This window comes from Suillus bovinus (genome assembly GCF_016758785.1).
Source record: "Suillus bovinus strain UH-Sbo-P2 chromosome Unknown EDB93scaffold_32, whole genome shotgun sequence".
In the NCBI taxonomy this organism is placed as follows: Eukaryota; Fungi; Basidiomycota; class Agaricomycetes; order Boletales; family Suillaceae; genus Suillus; species Suillus bovinus.
The window spans coordinates 220,155-243,111 of record NW_024542088.1 but is presented as its reverse complement, the minus strand read 5'-3'; the positions used below and the strand labels follow the sequence as shown (position 1 = coordinate 243,111).

The following is a 22,957-nucleotide window of genomic DNA, read 5'->3' as shown; positions in this document are numbered from 1 at the left end:
CACTGCATGACCTGTGGATTGTTTCCTTGCTTCCTTTTAGATTGAATATGCTTGTCTCTGCAAGCCTAGCAGCTCTAGGCATTGCATTTTGATCACTATATCAGCCTCTTGTGTCTTTCTTCATTTTCTTCCATTTGACTTAGAGATGAGTTGATTCTTCTTCACCAATTTAGAACAGCTCAAATGAGGAAACAGTAGAGAAAATGAATTCAACAGCAGAATAAAATCCACTGCGTAGGGAGTGTACTTTTTAATAGACCTAAATCATATAATAAAGTCAAATTGTTTTAACAGTGATTTAAGTTGGACCTTACCAATGGCAAAGCAAGAATGCACTGCTCAAAAACATTAGAAGGGGTCTAATAATCCAGTATCTCCCCTAATGAATCTCTCCATCAATGTAGACACATAGTTTCAGCTACATGGGGATCAGATTCTTGAAGTGTAGTTGTAGTATTGCACACCTTGCTGATAACATTGGATAGACCCGATACCTAGTACCCAGCCACCCATCATAAGTACAATATAGCATAAGAAATACTGACTTTAACTGCACACAACTATTCAGTTCTAGAGTATATCCATTGAGCTATAATTCTAGCCTTACAGAGAGCCAGCACTGCATTAAACTATATTATTATTTAGCTGATGTCCTACCATACTAAGTTAATCATAGACTACAGAGACTAGCATTGCTGACATTTAGAGTGTTTAATTAATCAGGCCAAAAGAACTGCTCAAGAACTATGTTCCAGCAGCAGCATAAGAGCCAGCAACATCAATACAATTCTTTTCATGCTAAATTCCATCATTTGATTGCAGAGCACCAAAAAGATCAATAACATTATATTCTTTGGATCATATGAAAAAGAAAACAGAGAAGCTTTTTATTTAGTTATAAGCAGCAATTCTTATATATCACCTAGACATGCACCAGGCATCTTCTCTGACTCAAACAATATCTCCGGGTTTAATGGATGCAAGCTCTCAGATATGTCAACTTCAGACTCAGAGTTGGAAATGCAATTCTTATGCACTAAGTTGACTTTAACAGGAAATAGTGATTCATGAAACTATTGGTTGATAATATTGTCCTGTTCAAACATCAGCAAAACACTAAATTTAGTACAGCTATATTAGGAAAAAGCCTAGTCACTATATAGTACTATATAGCCAGAATAGACCGTGTAGCTCAGTAGCCAAGTCCCTTCTACATAGTATGTGAGGCAACTATATAGTACTACATAGTACTATATAGTGCTGTGTAGAATCAAGTAGCACTATCATGTACTACAGTAGTAGACTGTAGTTCCTTGTAGTGCTAATATATGCAGCAATATAGCACTACATAGTTCATGTAGTGCTACTACTGCCAGCTTCCAGAAGCTATATAGTTGTTAAGATTGTGCTCAAAGGTTCAATCTGAAGGGCTTGGCTTCAGCTCGTGTGCTGCGCTGACCTGCACCAAACTGGTCTGGTGCATGACCGTGCGGTGTTAGTGAATATTTTTCGGGAATTTTGCATGGAATGAATTTTGTGTTATTTGGCTCGAAGATGACTCAGCTAGATTCTCATGCATCTGAAGCTTCCATGAAAAATACTTTCCACATATGTTTGTTTGCGGGAACTTCCAGGAAACTTTAAATACACGTGTTACCTGGTTTTGCTTTATGACATATGCTACGTCTCTAAATAACACCAAATACAAACAAGTTTCAACATATTATGTAAACCATGTTCTCTTACCACAGTCAGCTGATCTATGACTAAGCCTGACAAATCATGTTTACCTACGTACGATTCACATGGGTATTATGATCTATGACAAATAATGTAGTATATCTAGATATGTGAGAAAACGAAAATTGAATATACCTAGGTATGTGGGAGTAAATTAGCACAGCCATGTAGATTTGTCTATATAAGGACCTCCGTTTTGGCCTGAAATGCAATCAATCTGACTCCCAGAGTCACCCTTAATAAAATTGCGAGTGAGGTTTGTGTGTGATCAGCATCAGCAACAACCACAAAGAGTTGTTTGACATTGTCAGGTACATTGATGAGACAGTAGGAGCCATTGAGCTCACTGTGCTCAACAACCTGCAAGGCCTAGTTATTTGTTTTGAGAAGTCTCTTGTTTTTCTGAGTGTTTGTGTTTGTGTGCACGTGTCTCCGTTTCTATCTCTCTATCTCTGTTTCTCTAGGATTGGGATCTATTTCTTTTAAGTTTGGGATCTATTTCTTTTATCTCTGTTTCTCTAGGATTGGGATCTATTTCATTTTGATTGGGATCTATTTCTTTTTGTCTGGGATCTATTTCTTTTAGTTTGGGATCTATTTCCTTATCTCTGTTTCACTAGTCTGGGTTCTGTTTCACTCTATCTATTTCTTCAGCTTGGGATCTGTTTCACTCTATCTGTTTCACTCTCTCTACCCATTGAAAGCTAATAGTCTGAGTGCTCGTTTATTGTTGTGTCACTAACTGTGCTATAGATTTTAGTGAATATATACTGAGTGTTTGTTTCTTGCTGCTGATACTAACGTACTTTTGATTGTAGCAAATACACTCGAGCCTTATCTTTGGATTCTTCGTGTTGTTTCTACGTCCACTAAAGGCTCAGAGTAGCTTAGTGGGGAGACTTCAGAAGTTGATTATTGTCCGCTTGACCTCACACATCGGAGTAGTATACTGAGCTAGGATTGTTATTTGTCAGATAGGCTTTAGCTATTGAATAGGGGACTTGGTATTGAAATCCAAGGACGTCCGTTTCTGATTCTGTTTAATACTCATCGTGAGTTCCTTGGCAGCAGATTCAATATTAGGCTAAGAGTTCTATGGAAGCTTTTGACAAGTCTTGACCTTTGATCCTACCTGTTTGCGCTGTGGGAGTGACCAATACATCTTCGCACGACTGTGTCATAGTAAGTTTAGAATATAGCACCATTGATTGTGCTTAGTCTTGGTTCTTTTTTTTCTGTTTCTTTGTTTCTTTTAGTCAACACCATACTGCTGGGTTGACTAGTGTTTCTATACTGATATTGTAGAGTACCTTTGTCTGACCGTAGCTTGGATATACTGACAGGCCACCCACGAACAACCATGTTATCAGTCATTGGTATTTGTCTGAATCACTGACCGTGGAGATATTTGATTTTGTAGGTGTTCATCTATAGATCATCTATCTAAGAAGACAACAACCACATATTTTTAGAAGGATTGCCTAGTGATATTCAGATGCAAATGCACATGTGTCTACTGATTAAGTATCCAGATCATCACCCACAGGATCCATATCCAATGAAAGACATATGACGCAGCTATATTTTTGTTGCCAGCTATGGCACCCGCATCGCCCGCACCAGCCATTTTCATGCAAGTTGCAGTGCCCTTAGCAAATTTACTCCCCATGCCCACATCAACACCCATGCAGCAGCCAGTGCAAGGTTCAGTGACCAAGCACAAATATCAGTGTCCTTGCCCTAACCAAGTGGTGGAAGGTTGCCCCAACAACCATATATCCATCATGGGCTATGTGTGGTTCTTCAACAGCAGCCCTGTTTCTCACAGTTCGAAAAAGCACCTCTAAGCACCTGGACTCAGGATACATTTCTCTTACACATTTTCCACTCACCTTGATCGTTATGCCCCCAAAGGTCAGTGCAAGTCACAAGCACACAAGGATCACAAAAAAGTGTCCCTTGCGCAAGAATAAAAAGGTAAGTTTTGTGGTACTATTTACACAAGCAACTAATATAATATTATCAGGCAATCAAAAAACCAGGGAAGAATTCAGGTTTAAAACTGTCTTTGAATTCAGATGCAAGCCAGATTGGTGTCTGTATCGAACAACCTCAACCTCCAGCATCATATCAGCAATTGATTTCCTTGATCGACTCTGAAGGCATGGACGAGGATGAGGATGAGGACGAGATGGAGGAGAAAGACGAGATGGAGGAAGACAATGAACATTGTGCACAGCCAGGCCCATTGCAGGCCTACCAACAGCCTTTCAGGCAACCAAGCCCATCATACAACTACCACCCATCATTCATGCAGCCAACTCCACCGCCAGACTCTAGGCAACTCCAACAGCAACATCTTGGGCAACCAGGCCCATCACACAACTACCACCCGCCATTCATACAGCCAGGTTCACTGCCGGACTCCTGGCAGCTTCAGCAACAATCAGCCCCTTATCCTCACACTTATGGACTCCCTCAAGTCCCTATTCCATTCATACCACCAGAACTCATGTCTCATGAGGCATGTCAATCTGATGTGCCCACACCGACAACCTTCAGGAATATTAGACACATGCAAGAGAGGCAGAGGGAGGAAGAACGGACACGCTACCTGGGACACTTGCCCATCAACCTTCCTGGAATCTGCAAGGTGTTCGTATATGATCCCTGCTGCCTACCCAAAGGCCATTGGGGACAACTGTTCCCAACCAGGGTTATCAGAGTGCGTTGTAACGATGGTCGCAGCGCTGGGCTCAGAACTAGGCAATCCAACACTCATGTTCATACCATTCCCCAACCTCCCTTGACCTTCCGAAGGTCGCGCACACTTGTCCGAACCTTCCGCAGGCAGTTCTTGTGTTCCGAGGCCCGTCTGAACCTTGCAAGTTACCATACCATGTCCTATCCTTGTCCTTTTGACTTCGCTGGTGCATTTTCCCTTATTCTAACTATATGTTGACTACGTCTTAGTGCTACACAGATAAAATTCCATCGGCATCCTGTCGGGAGCCTCAGAATACGTATAAGCAGTACGCATCGCGGCTTATTACATGTATACTTGCATTGCTGCACACCTCGCGGGTTATTACATAGGTTCGGACTTGCTTATCTTGCTACTAGTTTCGCCTATGGATTCCGGTCTCTCACAGAAGTAGGATATAATCTCGCTTGCTGGCTACTGATACTTCACTTCACTTCCTGTACTTCAAGTTGTAATTAGTAGAGTCACCTCGGTATAATTGCAACTGCGCAACTGATCTTAGTTCATTTGGAACAATTGTTTGGCTAGACCGCTGCCAATTTTGCACTTCGTTTATTCTTGAGTTCCGATAGATTAGCGTCATTCTGGACTTCGGATGTTTTGCAAAGTCTTACACTGTTATTCGACATATCGACATACCAACATATATTGACCTTCGGACAGCTTTCGCAAGTCTTGGAAGACATCGCACTACTTTGGACAACACTTTCGCAGCTTCGGACAACCTTCAGTCGCATTGGACAAGTTTCTCGGTACTTCGGAAGTAGTCTCGGAACTACGGACGAACATTAAAGAGGTTTACTTCCAATATCTTGTCTACTCTCTGACTGTATAAGACTTCCCTTGCAATTATCAAGGTAGTTCTTAGGTTGTCTCTTGGGACGAGGCATACTCGCATCTCTCAGGACTAGGGACTCACATTCTGTAGAGCCCAGCCCAGATCTACTCTTTACAGTGTTGCTCACTGTAACATGATCATGACTGACACTTTTACAGGCTACAGGAGATATCACCATTACTGTACCACTCCCATCTCAGAAAGATTTGCCTCTGGTGTCTACTCTTCCCTCACCCATCACTTTGCCTGTAGCTGTTCCCAGGCCTGTAGCCAATAGTTCTGCACGCTCCCACCCCTATGCTCCCCAATGTTTGACTAACAAGAGATTCAAGACAATGATGGAGGGTGCGAAGTCTAATGTGCACCACAAGGTAATACTAGAGAATGCTATGCCTGAAATGGGCATCAACATGGCGATGGCAGAGGCAGCGCTATTGACAGCTCACCAGGACTTCATGCCTGACATGGAGATTCCCAACTATCAAACTTGTCTCAAGACCCTCTGAACCCTCACAATGACCATATGAATGGCCTTCAAAACGAGGGTGCGCTGTGAAGTCTAGTGTTGCCACAATTCCAGCTTATTCCAGCTTTAGCTGTGGGCGCAGCCACAGTTGGCTGAGCCATGTACCTAGTTTTAGCTTATGTAATTCTAGGCCTGGTTTGGTCCATGGAGTCACATTTTTGGTCTCTCAGCCAGTTTGAGCCAGTTTTAAGAGTAAAATATAAACATTTGAGTGAGACAGGGTCAAATTCCAAAAAAAAGGAATATTTATGAGACTTGATGATCCCTACCTAGTACCTACCTACTCTAAGATCATCACCGCAGATACCTAATACCTATTGGATATCGACGATTTACATTGATTACAAATCAACATGGGTCTGCAAAAAAACACAAGTCATCTGTCGAGTCCAATGTTAAGAAGGCTAAGTTGAGATAGCTGTACGGCAGTCCTGTGAGTGCTTGCAAGATTAAAGCAGAGCAAGCTGGAGGTTAGAAGTAAGATAAGAGATTTTTGAAGGCAACTAGAGGCAGAGGCGAGGGCGCAAGCAGATGTTGTAGAGATGGAGGCTGCAGCTGGTGTCATGGAGACCAAGGGTGTCATAGATGTGGCAGAGACCGAGGTTGCTGTAGATGTCATGGAGCAGCAGATGGAGAAACAGTTTGATGCAGTGTTAAAGAGGTTGTTCAGTGTGAGGTTGAAGAAAAGGCTTGGTGGGATGTTGAAGAAACAGTGTGTTGCGGTGAAGGAGGAAGGGGGGAATACAACTGGAGAGGGATGAGCTCAGAGAGACATCTAACAGAAATATTAGTTACCGGTTACATGTATACAAATGATATAGGCCTTTGAATGTACCTGGTCATCACAAGACCTTAGTTTCGCATCATCAATGTCAAGTTCTTCAAATTTAGCATGGGTGAGCATCTCTGAAAAGTTGTTGCCATTGTCAAAAGGCTTGATTTCAATGCACTCACCCTGTGAACAAGTCCGATCAGCCTGGCTCAAGCTCGAAGTACAAGTCTTTGAAAGATGTTAGTTTTGCATCCTCGAGTACTTGCTTGACAGTCTTATGGAACGATCCATGTTAAGCTCTTCAAATTTAGTGCGAGTGAGTGTCTCTGAGAAGTCATTGCCATTGTCAAAAGGCACAATTTTGATGCACTCACCCTGTGAACAAATTCAATCAGCCTGGCTCAAGCTTGAAGGAGAATCAACACACTCACTGTCTGAGAACAGTGAGCAATGAGTTCCATCATCATGGCTCAAATTTGGGGGGCAATAAGCACGCTCGCAGGCTGTGAATGGTGGTAATGAGTTCGATCAATGTGGCTCAAGCTCAGGCAAGCATTGCAAAGAAAAATGAAAGCAATCATGCAGAAGTGCATGAAACAAGTTAAGCATTGAGATCGGTATAATGAGCAAAGGTAGTATAATCAAGAGATGAGAGATGAAGGTAAATGGCAGATGGCAGACAATACATGGTAAATGGTAAATGGAAAACAGCAAACAGCAAGAAATAAAAGTCAGACAAGAAAAATAAGAAGACTCACTTGTCATAGATGGTAGCAGTGTCTGTGGTGTTGTCACACTCCTCCTCTGCAATGGCTCTGAGAAGAGCATCATTTGTACTGGCAGTAGGTGTCAAATGCTCATTAGAGCCTCTGTCATATAGCATTGCATGCTCCATGTCCCTTTGGGAGGCTGCCCAACCTGTGGTGAAGTTGAGACATTCCTTCTTTAGGAAAAACTTGACCATCTGTAATGCTTCCATCAAAACGGGGTCGAGGCAATTCCTTTTTTTTGTATGGGTTTTGCTACTTGATAAAAACACCTGCTCACATGGCACAGCAGAAGCTTGTACCGGGGTGTAGTCCATGGCAATTGAGTATATGGTTGGGTACATGGCCTGTGAAGCCTGGTCAGCAACTTGCAGTTAACGACAAAGGGTGTGACTTGAAGACGTGATGGACTCCCATTCCAAAACGTGAGTACATCTGTTCCATGGGGACTAAGAGTAGCCATAACATATGCCGGGAACTCCTGATCTACTGTTTGATCACCATCGTTGTGATGTTGTGCATGCGCATGCATGTCAGGAAGTCCATAGCAATGTGAGCCTAGTGTGCGTGGCAGCAGTTGTGGAACCACTACAGGTTCAGAATGTGCAGGATCAGATTGTTCCGTTCTCTTGCTATGCATCTGCAGAACAAATCAGTTGAAAGTAGTGCTCATTTACTAAATAAACATATCAGCTTCACAATGAACTCCTTGGCATCATTAATGTGGTCTTCCTCCCATTGACTGTTTATCCATGACATCCGCATCATGGGGTCAATAACTACATAAGTAATCAAGAGATCAACATTGATTAAAACAAAAAAAGTGACTGACACATAGCAACAGCATAAGCATGTGTCAAACCCATCTGATCGGTGTATTTGCTTGCCCAGGTTAAGGCTATGTCAACAACAGGCTTACAGTGAGGTGCATGCAGGCCAATAGACTCCCAGCTCGCGATGAAGATGAGGAATCTAAACTGTGGTCAAAGTTGGTGCTAAGCTAAGCAAACACAGATAGTCCCAGGCGCAAGTGAAATCGTTGTCCCAAGGGTGTTACAAGAACATCTAGATGCTTGGGCCCCTACCATTTTTCTCCTAATCCTCCTCGTATCAGCCCTTGCATCATACCCTTACCCCGACCTTACCCTGGTCATCCTTGTCATCCTCACATTCCCGTTCGCCCTCTACTTGTCGCTTCAGCAGAGCCAGTACATCTGGCCGGATCCTTTTGCTGACGAAGCATACCCATGCTCTGTTCCACCACCTGACTGATCCTGCAGACAGTCCCCTTGCCCTTACCATCTGGACGGTAACCTATGATATGATGCACGACGCATCCCCTTTGCCCTGTTCCCTTTTCTTGATCTCTGACTCAGTGTGCAGTCGCACATGCGACTTATACTTAGCTCCGCAGCTGCACGATCATGCCTCTGCGCGTTTCACTTCTTATTTCGACCTTTGACTCACTTTCTTATCTAGCACATTCTGCCTCACCCGTGTCTCAACGCGAACGTGCTTTCCTTTTATGGTTATGCCCTTTACCGTTTGCCTCTCTTGGTAGTACGAGTTATCACCCACTAATACGCCTCCTGTCCTCTATATAAACTCGCTACCATGTACTATATTCCCTAACTTGAATCTACTTGGTTCTTGACCTCCTACTCTCACCAGAGTGATCCTTTCTGCCTAGCCAGCAGTCTATATTCTATCTTCTTATCTGCTCTTCGCAGGATAAGTCCTTAGTCTCGATCTTTACTCATCGACTTCGTCGATGAGCAAAGCCCCTGTTAACTAGTCAGACTTCTGTCCTTCTAATTAACGACGCTCTTACGATTAACCTTCGGGTGTCGTAAGCCTTGGCAGATACAGCTCATCGTCTAGCACCCGCTTGACGTAAGCTACCCAATTCGGACATAGGCGTCAAATCTTACTTGCCGAAGACTCGCCAAGTAAGACCCCTAACCTTGGGCTAGCCCAAGGACGTCCACGACCGTTGACGACACACGCTCTGTTTGAGCGTCACCAACAGATACCATCCAAGTCGTAACAAAGGGCAGCTAACTGAGCAAAAGGAAACCTCTCTTGTAAAAAGAGGGACACCAAACAACTGATAAGGTACTGAGACTGAGGATGCACGAAACGCGAGGCGAGAATGATGCGATAAACAAAAAGCGGATGTGCACGATGACGCACGAGTGTGAAAGGCAAAAGGCGAGGTGCGTGACACAAAGGTAGTATGCATGAGTGAGGGCGAAGTAGGGACGAGCGAGATAGACGAAGGAAAGATGAGAGTTAACACCCCAACTAAGGTTGGCTGATGCTAAGGCGAAGGTGGGTAACTGAAGCGCACAACTTTAGATAGTCACTTGCAAACAACAAGTAAAATTCCTAGTATCTAGAGACACAAAGAAAGTGGGCGGAAAATCGACCCCGTACATAAATAATAGAGGGGTATAAATAAAGATAACTAAGCGCCGCTAGGCGCGTGGGTCCGATGTAACAAGCCAAACAGGATATAAATAGTACGCAAGGTATGTAATAGGGTCTCGGTTACACGTGAAGCACAGAGCTGAGTATTAGCGATGGAAACCAATTAGACGAAAAGGAAATATGATGGGAAAACACACCAATGAACTTCTAAGGACATGGGATGGATGGACGGACGAGTGCGTGGACAATGTGAGTGTGGATGTGTGAAGTGCACAAACCTGCGAGGCCACACACACAAAACCTGTGAAATAAAATATAAGTGCACTAATGCACTAGACGTATCCTGTGAATTAGAGATGGAGTTTGTAGGGAAAGTGGGAGAATTCAGAGGGAAGTGTCTGTGGAGATGCGAGGCTCTACAGTGATCAACTCTCCGAACACTGGAACAGCATGGCTCAGTGAGGGAGTGCTTTCACTGGAGAGCTTTTGCTGGGCAGCATGGGGTGCCTGGTGTGAAAGGGTAAAATGGATCATGTGTTTCAAATGTGTTAGTACTTACCTCCAAGATCACTTCCAGGTCCTGGAGGAACTGCCAATCCATCTCACTCAATCTTTTCTCAGATATGTTGCACTGAGTCCAAACATCAAAAAATGTGGTTATTGCCTGGGCCAATTAGTCAGTCTATGATATGTTTAATGGTGTGGCATCTCACCTGGTGGAGTGTCTGCAAACAGTTTACCATCACATAAACTGAATCCCATCTAGTAGGTTCATCAAGGAGGAGTTCTATGACCAGGAGCTGTGTAAGCTCGCCCTTGTCATCTCGAAACCACCCCTCCTCATTACCCCTAAGGATGCTTTCCTAAAACCTATCGCGCCGCTGGTCTGATGCACGAATCAATTGCACAATATTCCTGGCTTGCTCAAGAGGCTTAGCTTGCACAGCCCAGACATAATCTACTTTCCTGATGGTCTTATTTTCAACCGTCCATGTATTGCTCACAGGAGGAGAAGTCAGTAGCAGTGTATTCATTGATGACATGCTTTGCACATATGTTTATCACATGTGGGAAACACGGTATCCTGTGTTCAATAGGATCAAAATCAATCCCACATTGCTCAAGTAGGGTTGAAAGCTCCTGCATTGCCGTATGATTGTTGGATGCGTTGTCAAGAGTAAAATGCCCAGTCTAAACAACGTCAGAGCAAGCAACACAATACAAATAAGTACTGACCTTGGCTGTAGTGTCTGCATGATCAAGCAGGTACAATATCATGGAACCTAGAGATTGTCCGTCATGACTGCAAGGGATGTGATGAAATGCAATGAGGGCCGCCTTTAACACAAGCATTGAATCTGCATTAACCTTGGCAATCCAATGAGCTGTAATGGCCATGAACGGCCGGAGCTTATAATCTGACCACAGGCCAGATGTGAAGCAGACTTTGCCCTGTGTGTTCTAGAAGAAATAAGATACTTTGTAGGACTGTCAGTAATTATGCACTTACCAAAAGGTCTTTCTTCAAGGCCATGAGGTATTCTTGCCATTGCTCGATGACCATTTTGCGGGCCTTCGTGCAGTGAAATAGGCTAGTCCTGGGCAGCAGGAGACGGATGAGGCATCTAAATTCGGGACACTCAATCATGTTTATTGCCTAGTGGCAATTGTTAATGGTGACTTTAAGGGTGAACTGTGACTCACCTGATCATTGGCGACAATGAACTTTACAATTTGGAAATGCATTTTGTCAAGTGTGAAGTCTGGGATTACATCTTCTGGAGAGCTGGTTCCTGCCAGCTGCGAGGCATGAAATCCCTGGTTAGGAGGAGGGCTAAGTGATTGCATTGTGCAAGGTGATTTCTTGAGCCATTCACAAATTGTTGTGAGTGTCCAGCCTTCAGCAAGGCGTTCACTTAGATTTTTTATTGTTATGCACCAGCCAAAACGCTCCACTGCTTCCAGATAAAGTTCAGTGTGGTGAAAGAAGGCATGGTTATGAGGAGCTGAACTGGCTGTTGAGCCTGAGTATACCTGGACTTTGTGTGTTTTGTCAATCTCATGTAGTGATCTGGTGAAGGGTGTAAGAAACAATGAAAGATTGCAGATATGATACTTAGTACTTACACACAAGGGATGCAAGTTTTGACCTTAGTGTCGGGATCAATCTGGTAGAAGTGAGATATATCAGTTGGACCCTTTAGCCTGCTTGAGATTGCTGGTGGCTAGAGGGTTGGTCCAGGCGGTGCTCATGATGGTCTGGAGTGGGCTTGGATTAGGGCCCACTGGTGCAATAGCAGTGGGTGCAGGAGGATTGCCCGATTCCTCTTCATCCCCTGAGATATTCTCGAGGTCAAAGCTTTTGCCCTCATCTGGGCCAGTGCAAGCTGCATCACTGGTTCTGTAACTAAGAGGAAGTTGTCTTCGACGAGGGTTTTAAAGAGTAGTAGCAATAGCTGCAGCTGCAGCAGCAGCAGGGATCGGAGCAGCAGTGGATGTAGCAACAGCTGCCTGTGCTTTGTGTTGCCCACATCGGTGGCCTCGCATTTGTGGTAGTCAGTGGTGGTGGTGACAATCTAATTACAGAATCATCAGTCTATATAAACATTATTTCAGGGAAACCCCAGAAAATGTCAATGCATGCACCAAGTGGAAAATACCAAGGGCAATGCATGGATGGAGTCATAAGTCTATATCACAGGGTGAAAATGGGGCAGCACATTGATGAGCTCGAACCAAGTGGAGGTGAGGGAGAGAGGCAACAAACAAATCTAGGACATACCCAAAGTGAATTGGCTCCATGTAATGTTCTAGATCACAGTCAGATAAATATATTGATTAAAGATCCCTTGATTGAGTGTCGTTAGCACTAGGATGCTTTCATTCATCCAGATCATCTGGGATGATGTGAAAGAAATTGACACTTACTCATTGCAAGTGACACATCAGGACTCAGGACTGACCTTGTTGAGATCTGCTCATATTTGGTTCAGCTTAACTGAGAGCCCTTTTCAGCTGGAAGTCTCAGATAAGTGTGATAGCTGCCAGCTGCAATAGCTGAGAATATTTGAAGGAAGAATGAGAAAAAGAGTGTGGATGTCATAAAAGTCAACAAATGAAAGGAAGGGAGTAAATGAATGGACTGGAATGGTGATAGGGAGTGTTGGCCTAAAGAATAGTGCACATGGACTCCACTGTCTCGCAAGGTATAGTAGATTTCTCCACGACAGCATTTGATGATGTGGCCATAGTTGCGAATCTTGCGATATGGTGAGTGGCGAGCTTGATGTAGCTGAGTTCCAGTTGCATTACAGTCATTGACCGTCATTTGAGTTTTCACCATCATTTGCGTTTACCTTGTATGACACTCGAATTTGATACTATCCCATGTAACATTTTTGTTCTATCATATGAGTTATGTGCCTAACTACATATTGGCAGTAATAATAGGTATAAAAGACCTCGAACAAATGTGTGATGGTATGTTTTGTTGCAAAATTTTCACTATTATGCGTCCCTGAAAGCAAGACAACTAGAATCAGATTCGTAAATTGAATAAATACCTGCAAACAACCTTCAAGCACATCACTGTTCTATTCCGCAAGGGAGCCAGTGAGTGTGTGTGTTGCCAGAATGTTGCTGGTGCAGAGTGTCTCAATAGTATCTTATCAGTGTCACGGAAGCAAAATAAGCGAGATCCGATAAACACGAACATGATTATATAAGGAGGAGTTGAGGCAGTGGGAGGAAGAGCGAGCAAAGGCAAAGTTGGAGAGACAACACATGACACATGTCAAACCGAAGCCTGGGAGACTCAAGGCCCCACTCCCAAAGCCGGCACTCGCCCACATTGATGAGGAAGAGGATTACTCAGATGATAGCGAGGAAGAACGATTAATCTGCGCGACTAGGGAATAAATCTGCCTTTTTGGGTGAACTCAAATGATGGTGAACATACGATAACACCAAGATTTACACACTTTTCATTGCGGAATAACGTCTTGTTTAATGTTCTTCAAAATTTTGTTCAAAGTAGATTAGCTATCTATTGTGACATTCCCGAAAGTGATTTTCAAGATTGTGTCAGGTTGTGTTGTGGTAGACATCCGAAAATTTCAAACTCAAATGACAGTCAATGACTGTAGCACACAATCATATAACAGAAGGGCTGACAGAACGAAATTGAAAACTCACTTCAAGTCTGCAGCAAAGCCAGCACCAACACTGCTCTTTTTTGATTGACATAAATTAAAATGAGGTCTGCATCCTGGATGCCCTTATCGACATTGGTACTGAAGAAGAGGCTATGTCATGAGCCTTCCAAATGACATCCTCCAGTCTAGGAGACAAAAATGATGTCAAAATTGGCCTGTGAGATGGATAAGGGTGTTACAGTATGTGTCATTGCGTGATGTCACTGATGTGACACATATCAACATATCATAAGGATGAGATGTTTGATCCCATATGTACAAGTTGTACAATGTATGTACAGATAATATATAAACTATGAGATATTCAACAGCATCATTCAGTAACTGGTTACTGTTTCCGCTGTGGTGTGGATGCAGCACACCATGGGGAGCCATTACGCGGGTGTAGCCTTGCAAATAAGCTAAGTTTCAGTTCAAAGACTTAGACGTAAAAAATAGACTACTCACACGCAAGTCGATCTGCATGTTGCCTTTGACAGGCATGGAGGGATTGCTTTGGCCACAAAGCACTGGTCAGGGGGATGTGTGGCAGGATCACTGAGTTGGCTAAAGTCTAACATGGATGTGGCTGGTGCAGGTAATGAGGCATGAAGACCTGTGAAGTAAAGAACAAAGGTGATCGTAGTTGGGATCTTCTGCGAATGCAAGAGAGTGCATGTAGATTAGAATAGTTGCAAACTCAATGGGGATGTCTTGACATATATCCACAATGGTAGTGTGTGCTTTGTGCTTGAGTATGGTAGAACCAGACAACTTCTCATCGTCACTGGTTAACCATAGAAGGAAGCCACACAATAAATAAATTAACATGTAGATAAGCGACTCAAGATCGTCACGATGACCTGACTCAACTCCTAAGTGATTGTTAATTGAGGTGAATGCAGGAGTACCAGAGAGACTTCGACCATAGCAAAATGGTACATGGTCACTGGTTTTTGTGTTCCAGTATGTCTTCATGGTACCGAAATCAATGATGAAGGCGGTGTGCTTCAAATTTCCAAGACCCATCAAGATGTTCTGTGGTTTGATGTCACCATGAACATAATTATGTGAGTGGATGTACTCGAGACGTGAGAGCTAGGAAAGTAAGTCAACCTATTTGCAAAGACCTCAGACCAAACAACTGACCAACTGATCTTCGATATTTACAACATCGAGAAGGCTGAATTTTTGATTGTTTGCGAGGAAGAGTTGGTAGAGTGATGGCCCAAGAAGTTCAAGAGCCAGAGCATGATACACTGACTCTCTATCAAACCAGAGGGTGCAGGGGATGCCAATTCCGCCTTCAAGTTGCTTCAAAATGTGGTATTCACGTGCTAACGAAGATGGGTGGTCAACAATGGTTTCAAGTTGGAGGGCAACACAATCATCATTGATGATGTTCCATGCAGAATATACGACAGCTAAGTGGTGTATCAAGTTTGGATCTAAATCAACAATGAATTACTACATAGTACATAGTACATACCATATGAGCCAGAGCCTAAAACATCTCCCAGCCTAAATTTGCCATCCACTTGAACCAGGACCTTGCTAACATTCATGGTAGATGACTTAATAAGTAGACAGCAAATCTGACCAAATAGTGAGAGCCTGAGATGGAGGGAAGAAGCCTGAAAATGAATTACGCCACGCAACAACTGGCACAAGGTGGCTTGAGGCTGGCTCAAGCTGTTGTTCCTGTGTTCTTGGCTTGTGCTAGTTTGTACTGGTTCAGTGGGTTTGTGGACTGAACCAAGTCACACACAGGTAACTTGGTTCATGGGGATCGCCAAGTTGCTGGCAAGTCAGTAAGTGCCAAGCCTGGCCAGCCATAGCCAAACTGTGACATGACTAGTGAAGTCCCTGTTCATTACGATCTTAACTGTCCAATAGACGCAAACACGGAGATCATGCACAGGAAACAACGTGTACCATTACTTGTTGAGAATCATGTGTACTTGTTTTTGGTAAGTTTTTCTTTTTGTATTATTACTTCTACTGACTAATGCTTTTTTTCTCTAGCATGAAATGAATGATCCTGATTTGCTGTCCCCAGTCAACCATCCTGGTATACATGCTGTCATCATTGCAGCTGTATGGGAAACTGGCTTTCACACAGAGCTTGACATGGACAATGTGGATGCTCTCGATAATCTGATTTCACTCAGCAGTGCTGCAACACACTCAGTCCTCATGGAGCATCTCAACAGGAGACATCAGATGGTGGAGTTTTCAGCATCTTTGTCATCTGGAGCAGAGTATCGTTTAATTCAACAACACGATCTCACCATTTGTAAGGTACCTGCAGTGCATGACACCTTCATTTCTTTAAAGAAAGATTTAGTTGAACAAGGTATATCTACTATCAGTACTGCTAGTATGTCTAGATATGTAGATAAGATTTGATTACCTTGTGATAATCTTGCACTTTCATAAGATTCACTCAATATATATTGTTTTGGAAATATTTGGGATGCTCGCTCGTGCAGAAACTTAAAAGACACTAAGGTGCCATTTGGACAGCGAATTCCATTTTCAAATTTCAGATTTGTGGTCACATGCAACATAATTATATAAGCTGGGTTACCGTATCAGGTTCCAATACGATAACGATCATCAGTGCTGTACAACGACCATGCCAGCTGCTACCCTACAACAACTTGACTACGATGGACTGCTTGGGATGGTGCAATGAGGGCGTATACAGCGCCTGATGTTTATTCTAGTTGCTGTTGTTGCCCAGGCCCTCATAGACTATCAGACACACTTCCTAACCCACCGTGCACGCATACCCTATCACACATCTGCTGTAACAGGTGAAGCGTGGGTGTTGGAACTCACGGTTGGTCACCCTGATCACATCAAACACAATCTCAGTGTGAACCTCAATGTTTTCAATGGTTTGTTGGAAGTCCTACAAGCCAATGGGTTTGTAAGGTCCCGCAATGGAGTTTCTGTGGAGGAACAGCTTGCAATATTTCTGTACACCTGTGTCACAGGGCTCTCGACCCGCCATATCAGGAGAAAGGTTCCAACGTTAATCGGATACAGTCTCACTGGTAAGTAGAGAATCAATATTGTATTATAATTCGTCTAAGATTAAACTTATGACCCTAGGTACTTCAAGCGCATGTTACTGTTCTTTTCAACACCTCTGTTTTACTCCTCACAGGTTCAATTCCCTAAGCACAACACTCCCATCTCTCCCACAATCTTAAACGATGTGCATGTCCGATTTTTTGATCAGTGCCTTGGTGCTGTTGACAGGTTCTCACATCCTGCGCATTCACCACCATCGAGGACCAGCTGTTCATGTGGAACCAGTAAAGGATATCTCTCCCAGAATTGTCTTTTCATGTGCGATGTCGACTTCTTTTTTATTTACTCGCTTTGTGGGTGGGATGGCTCTGTCACTGAGGCGGCTCTCTAGAACGACTGCACACACAAAGGACTTGCACATTCCCCCTGGAAAATACTTCCTCGCAGATGCTGGCTTCGGGTCATGTGATGCACTGCTTGTTCCGTATCGCGGTGTGCGCTATCATCTCAAGGAATGGCGGCAGGCTAACCTTAGGTATGTTCTCATGTTCTCATTCTCACAGCTTTTCTTGACCAGTGCATTTTTTAAGGCCTCAGAATCCAAAGGAACTATTCAACCTCCGGCATGCAAAACTGCGCAATGTAGTGGAACAGATTTTTGGGGTAATCAAGCACCAGTGGCGAATTTTACAACTACTGCTAGAGTACAACATGAGCATTCAAGCACAAGTGCCAGCGGCTTTGTGTGCCTTGCACAATTTTATTCAGAGGCACGACCCTGACGCTGACCTACTCGATCAAGACGAATACAACAAGAACAACTGCATCATAGACGACAGAGAGGATGGAGCAGCTCATGGGGAACTTGGGGATGGGCCTGCTGATGCTGCTGAGAGACGATGTGCAGAACAGCGTCGTGACGCTATAGCACAGGCAATGTGGGAGGACTATTGTGCAGAGTCTATTCAGCGCGGACATCCATTAGCATAGTACATTAGCATAGTACAAACTGATGGAATTTAACATAGGTGTTTTCAAGCTGGCGCAAGACGATAGTCTTGAAACTCTCTGCAATCCGACCAGCAACATAAGCCATGGTAAGTTTGCGATCAATCATTTTGGCACGGTCGGTAATGGTTACATACTACTGCAGGCGAATGTTAGTGAAGCATCTTTGCACCCACACAGATCTGAGCTTCTCATCCATATTCAGGTACTTGACGACCTCCCTCTCGTTCGATCCAAGATAGTCTATCAAGTCGACTTTTTCATCGTCTGAGAATACAGTGCTTGCACTGACCATTGCAACCGCACATGCAAGATCCTTTGCAGACATTGCGGCTGTGGTGTCCACAAGTGTTTGGTTGAAGTCCTTGAGCATGTCAGCAAGACTGACCATTGCACTGCTATTCTCCTGCTGCAGCCTTTACAGCTGCTGAGGGAGGTCGGACTCGCTTTGACGAACTAGTAATTGAGATGTCTGAGCCTAGTGTGCTGGCCTTCCGCTTCTCTTGACAGCTGACGCTGGTCATAACAGAGGACACAGCGTCCATGTCAAAAATGAGGCAAGGTAGATGGAGCGGCTGGTGATGCTGGTACGATTCCAGGCTGAAATATGTGGTGTTTGACACTTGGAGAAGAGCTGATCTCATTCGTCACTGCAGTAAGCTGACTCAAGTTCAAGGCAGTGAGTGGTTGTGCTAATGGTGGAGCAGCAAGTGGTTGTGCTGGCAGCGGTGCAGTGCTGCTACTAGCTGCAGCAGTGGCAAGGGGATCAGAGTGTGACATATGATGTGCAGCAGGCGGAATGGATCCTGAGTCCTCGGACAATGTGACTGGAGGTTTGTTTTGGCAGACCCAATTGCCTCGGGACTTCTGTGGCATCATGTGGTGAATGGCCTCAAAATGCAGGAAGCTCTTGTTCTTGAACGGTTTTGCAGCTTTATGGATCTTTCAAAATAATACAGGGTGAGTTGCAAGTATAGTTGAGATAGCCGCTACATACCTTGACAAAATTCGTTCATGTTGCTTCATACTCTAACAAAATTCCTGCGCCATCCACATCACTCCACAGAGAATCCAGACACATTCTTGATTTCGAGGACACCGTAATAAGAGGTCTTCAGCTACAGAAATTACAATCAGTATTAACACCATGCAGCGTGCCTGGCACACCTGTAGTAGTCAGTACTCACATTGGACCCATTTGGTCTGACAACTCGACCATACCTTCTCACCGCCTTGCTGCTGGTGAAAATTGTCTTTGAGATGCTGGGTGGCACCCTGGAAAACTGTTTTCTTGAAGTTTGTGCCAGGTGGCATCACCTGTGGTGCTCATGTGTTGTTGGAGGTACTGGATCAAGGCAGCTTCCTCCTCAGTAGTCCAGTGAGCAGCAGGTTTGCGACGTGTAGTAGTAGAGGGTGCATCAACCTGGCCTTTGGATCGAAGGGAATGGCTTGATCGTGAGCTCGATGAGTGAGATCTTGTCATGATAACGATGTGTTGTCAGCGTAAGTATGGAGTGCACCCACCGAGTGGCATCCGGGATTCTCCTGGAGAGTCCCACGGCAAGATCACATGATGAATGTTTGAATTTCGAATGCGAAATTCGCTGTCCAAATGGCACCTAAGCGGTCGCCTAAAATCAAACACCGCTCATGGAGCACTCATCGAGCGCATCCGACTTTTAGATGAATACTGGTTACTATGTACAATGCACATAGTATGCGATTCGGATAAATCGATTAAGCTGAAGTTAAACGTTAAGGTGTTGAGCAGAGTCTGATCTTTTCATGGTGAATGACCTGAGCTGGCTTACTAGTAAGGTTATAAATACAGCTCCTTTGCGTAGTCGACCTGTAACTAAATGGCATATTCAATCTTCAATAATCTCCCAACCCTCCTCAACGATAATCAGAGTGGTTTGGTGTTTTCCATCTGCCTGTGCTATTGTGTCTGCCACATCTGCCTCGCACTTTGCCGCCATCGCACCTATGATCCTGATCCGCTTGATGCCGCCGTCGGGGCAAATTGATACCTTGACATGAGTGTACTGCTCGCATGGGCTGCTCAACCGAAAGAAATGCATGCGGTTGGGGCCCAATTTAACGGGCGATAGAATTATCTTCCAGTCGTCGCTATTCGCATCTGGTGCGACGTCTTGATTGTATATGCCCCGAATATCACAACTCTCTGGAAAATTGCCTTTGAAATGGATGGTATCGATGACTGCCGTTGACAAGTATCCTGGAGCACCCCTGAGAACGTGAATGACACTTGACAGTCTACAAGCGAGTAAAACCTACAATTTGATGATGACCCAGTCCTGATGATCCTTTGTATAGCTTCTTTTGGTTTCCCATCCATCCCCCATATCTTTCCCTGTGGTCTGTAAGAAAAGCTGCAACGAAATTCCGATGTCAACTGACCTCGGCCCGGAAGAAGAAGATTTGAGCTTGACCCAAAATGGTCGTCGGACGTAGCGATGACCTTACCGCCCGCGAAAATTTGAGCAAGGTCAAAGGGTTCTACAGGATTTGCAGGAAATACGGGCGTGATATGACCATAAACGCGAAAGCGGGCCTGCAAAGTATGAGGTATTTGAAGAAAACAAGCACACACACACGTACGATTCCCCCATCTGGATAAATTCTAAGTCTAACATAAGTAGCCTGCACTGTCGCAGGTATCTTGTAGAGATGTCGGCGTGATGGTCCCAGTCGTACTTTAGGAAGGATGCCTTTCCACTGGGACGTCAATCAGCTTTGTTACTGATGGTGTCATGAGTCTATCACGCGTACCATTGTTTCTTCGCCTGGAAATTCATAGGCAGCGTCAACAGAAGCCTCTGGCGCCTCATTGCCTATGCAACGATGCTGTCAAGTACTGGTCCCATATCGAGCGATAAACCGAGCATACCATTGAAGTGAGTTGTGTCAATGTCGAAACCAGTGATTATCCCTGTCGTTCCCAGTTTGATGGTACACCTGTGCAGAGTGTCCTCTTGCGATACATTGGTTATACAAAGTGCTCACCAGTCATACGTTGGGTTATGTCGCCGTGTTTCCCATCCGCTATAAAGCTCTCCATTCGGTCCATACTGCTTAGCAAGGTTTACGGGCGGCTGTAAACTTATCTATTCAATCAAGGTATCAAATAACGGAGTTCAAGTTCTGACCTCGACTAACAGTAGTTGATGTGCCTCAGCGAAGAATTCATCCGAAACATGCACTACCTCTCCTCCTATAGATACACTCGACAATTCTGTAGAAAGTCAGCTCAGTTGAAGAAGGGATATGGTCTTTGACAGCTGACCTGTTGTCGACCCAAACTCTTTGGAGAAATCTTCCAGCGGAACTACCTCATACGCCATCGCACATTGCATTGTCATGATAAGCCCGCAAAGTCGGCCATGAGATATGATTATAATTAGAACAACCGCTACCGCATGTATAAACGTAGGTTTGTTGAATATTGTAACTTGCAGCCTGGGACGGATTCAATGTCAATGTAACAGCGACGCAGGATAGCTACACCATACGAAATTCTGACTGCTGTTCCAAGTATTTAGCGTTCAGTATCTTTTCGGAAGTCACCTTGACTGAAACGAAGTTGTGACGTGTGTGTGAAATGATACATTCGAAAATCCTCGTCTCCTTCTCCCTCTTCATCATCACCCTCAACCTCACCCTCTTTCTCTTCTAATAGTTGAGTGCAATCGATATACCCCCCACAACACTCTTCGGAACCAAGGCTTGGCGATGGGCTCGTTGCTTGAGCTTGCGAACTGGCCGACGAGGATGCAGAAGCTCGATCTTTCCGTTGTCCATCAGTAGGGAACAGTATCTGATTTGGAGGTGCCATGCGAGCTCGAGATTCTTGAAGAGCAAGAATATGCGAAGGCGTAATGGGCTGTGAAGGTGCTTGACGAGGGGAGGATGATTCGGAAGAGCGAAGGCCGTTAGGACCTGAGGGTGGTTGTGAATATGAGGATATTGGTGGTTGGCGTTGATGGAAGGAATTGTCGTCGGGAGGGACTGGCGTACGAGGTGCGGTGATCTGTTGGAAGCGCGCGATCGATGCAGAAGCGTTTAGTAGGTCGCGGAGTAGCTCAGATGATGCTTGTGCCTAAATGAAGAATCTACAATGAATTGCAAATTTGAAACGAAGAACTGAAGTGTAACATACGACTTCCTGTGGCAAGCCCAAGGGCATGGCAGCTCGAGCTAGTTCTAGCTCGCGTCGTAATCGTACATTCTCCTCTTCGGCCCTTAGACATCGTTGCTCAAGCTCGGTAAGATATTGAGCTCTACGCGCCCGGTAATCGCGCTGCTGTGTAAGCTGTCGTGTAGGGGGAGCAGTCAAATCTTTCTTGCGTCCTCTGACCATGTTTACTGTATGTAATGGAGGGCGAGAATGTTCCAAGGATGACAGTCGCGGTGTGAACTAGACTCGTAACCAGTCTGACATATACTGTGACATGCTGAGCTTGCGTCCAGTGGGTGTTTGCATGAGACAACGCTGACCAATTTTGTGCACCTTAAGTCAGCTGGTCTAGCGCTTGCCAGCAACTCAGCTCATGCGATTCAGTGACCAGTCGTGGCATGTTAATCCCGTGAAAGCAAGACTCACATGTGCGTTCCCCAAGCGTTCCCACCAAAGCTCCACATCCACCACCAAGTGTACGCTCGGTAGTTCCCCGGCCTGTCTCTATATATTTCCGTGTCTTGCCCAACCTGCGATCGCTCATTTTTCTCCTGACTATACACCATGACTTCGGCATACTCTTTTCGTGGTGTTGAGGGCATCCAAAACCCTACTCCTTATTTTTTGCGGCCAAGAAAGAGGTTTTTGGAAAATTGATGGATTCAAGTTTGCGCCGGTA

The 22,957-nt window shown here is 44.5% G+C and overlaps 6 protein-coding genes across 6 annotated transcripts; 2 read left to right on the top strand and 4 right to left on the bottom strand.

Annotated features, from left to right (window-relative positions):
* Positions 1–3,642: 3,642 nt before the first annotated feature.
* EDB93DRAFT_1104430 (uncharacterized protein) lies at positions 3,643–5,848 on the top strand (the record flags this gene model as incomplete). The annotated part of the gene is made up of 5 exons (XM_041447413.1): positions 3,643–3,717; positions 3,767–4,465; positions 4,714–4,772; positions 5,168–5,333; positions 5,501–5,848. 5 exons carry the CDS (start codon positions 3,643–3,645, stop codon positions 5,846–5,848), a joined length of 1,347 nt encoding a protein of 448 aa, XP_041307183.1.
* Positions 5,849–11,298: 5,450 nt separating this feature from the next.
* On the bottom strand, positions 11,299–12,819 carry EDB93DRAFT_1104429 (uncharacterized protein; the record flags this gene model as incomplete). The annotated part of the gene is made up of 8 exons (XM_041447412.1): positions 11,299–11,325; positions 11,348–11,494; positions 11,542–11,908; positions 11,965–12,062; positions 12,124–12,238; positions 12,369–12,413; positions 12,620–12,647; positions 12,801–12,819. The coding sequence occupies 8 exons, from the start codon at positions 12,817–12,819 to the stop codon at positions 11,299–11,301; spliced, it is 846 nt and encodes a 281-aa protein (XP_041307182.1).
* Positions 12,820–14,597: 1,778 nt separating this feature from the next.
* Positions 14,598–15,595, bottom strand: EDB93DRAFT_1086360 (casein kinase I isoform delta; the record flags this gene model as incomplete). The annotated part of the gene is made up of 3 exons (XM_041445966.1): positions 14,598–15,128; positions 15,180–15,454; positions 15,520–15,595. 3 exons carry the CDS (start codon positions 15,593–15,595, stop codon positions 14,598–14,600), a joined length of 882 nt encoding a protein of 293 aa, XP_041307181.1.
* A 217-nt stretch (positions 15,596–15,812) lies between these two features.
* On the top strand, positions 15,813–16,439 carry EDB93DRAFT_1104427 (uncharacterized protein; the record flags this gene model as incomplete). Its single annotated transcript, XM_041447411.1, has 4 exons — positions 15,813–15,837; positions 15,927–16,000; positions 16,056–16,386; positions 16,429–16,439. The coding sequence occupies 4 exons, from the start codon at positions 15,813–15,815 to the stop codon at positions 16,437–16,439; spliced, it is 441 nt and encodes a 146-aa protein (XP_041307180.1).
* Positions 16,440–19,948: 3,509 nt separating this feature from the next.
* On the bottom strand, positions 19,949–21,445 carry EDB93DRAFT_1250979 (allantoicase; the record flags this gene model as incomplete). Its single annotated transcript, XM_041453096.1, has 9 exons — positions 19,949–20,330; positions 20,379–20,454; positions 20,502–20,655; positions 20,703–20,819; positions 20,874–20,935; positions 20,992–21,059; positions 21,108–21,196; positions 21,251–21,336; positions 21,388–21,445. The coding sequence occupies 9 exons, from the start codon at positions 21,443–21,445 to the stop codon at positions 19,949–19,951; spliced, it is 1,092 nt and encodes a 363-aa protein (XP_041307179.1).
* Positions 21,446–21,572: 127 nt separating this feature from the next.
* On the bottom strand, positions 21,573–22,543 carry EDB93DRAFT_476525 (uncharacterized protein). The gene is made up of 2 exons (XM_041456498.1): positions 22,261–22,543; positions 21,573–22,200 (listed from the first exon to the last, which is right to left on the bottom strand). The coding sequence occupies exons 1-2, from the start codon at positions 22,459–22,461 to the stop codon at positions 21,640–21,642; spliced, it is 762 nt and encodes a 253-aa protein (XP_041307178.1). The 5' UTR covers positions 22,462–22,543; the 3' UTR covers positions 21,573–21,639.
* Between the last annotated feature and the right edge of the window lie 414 nt (positions 22,544–22,957).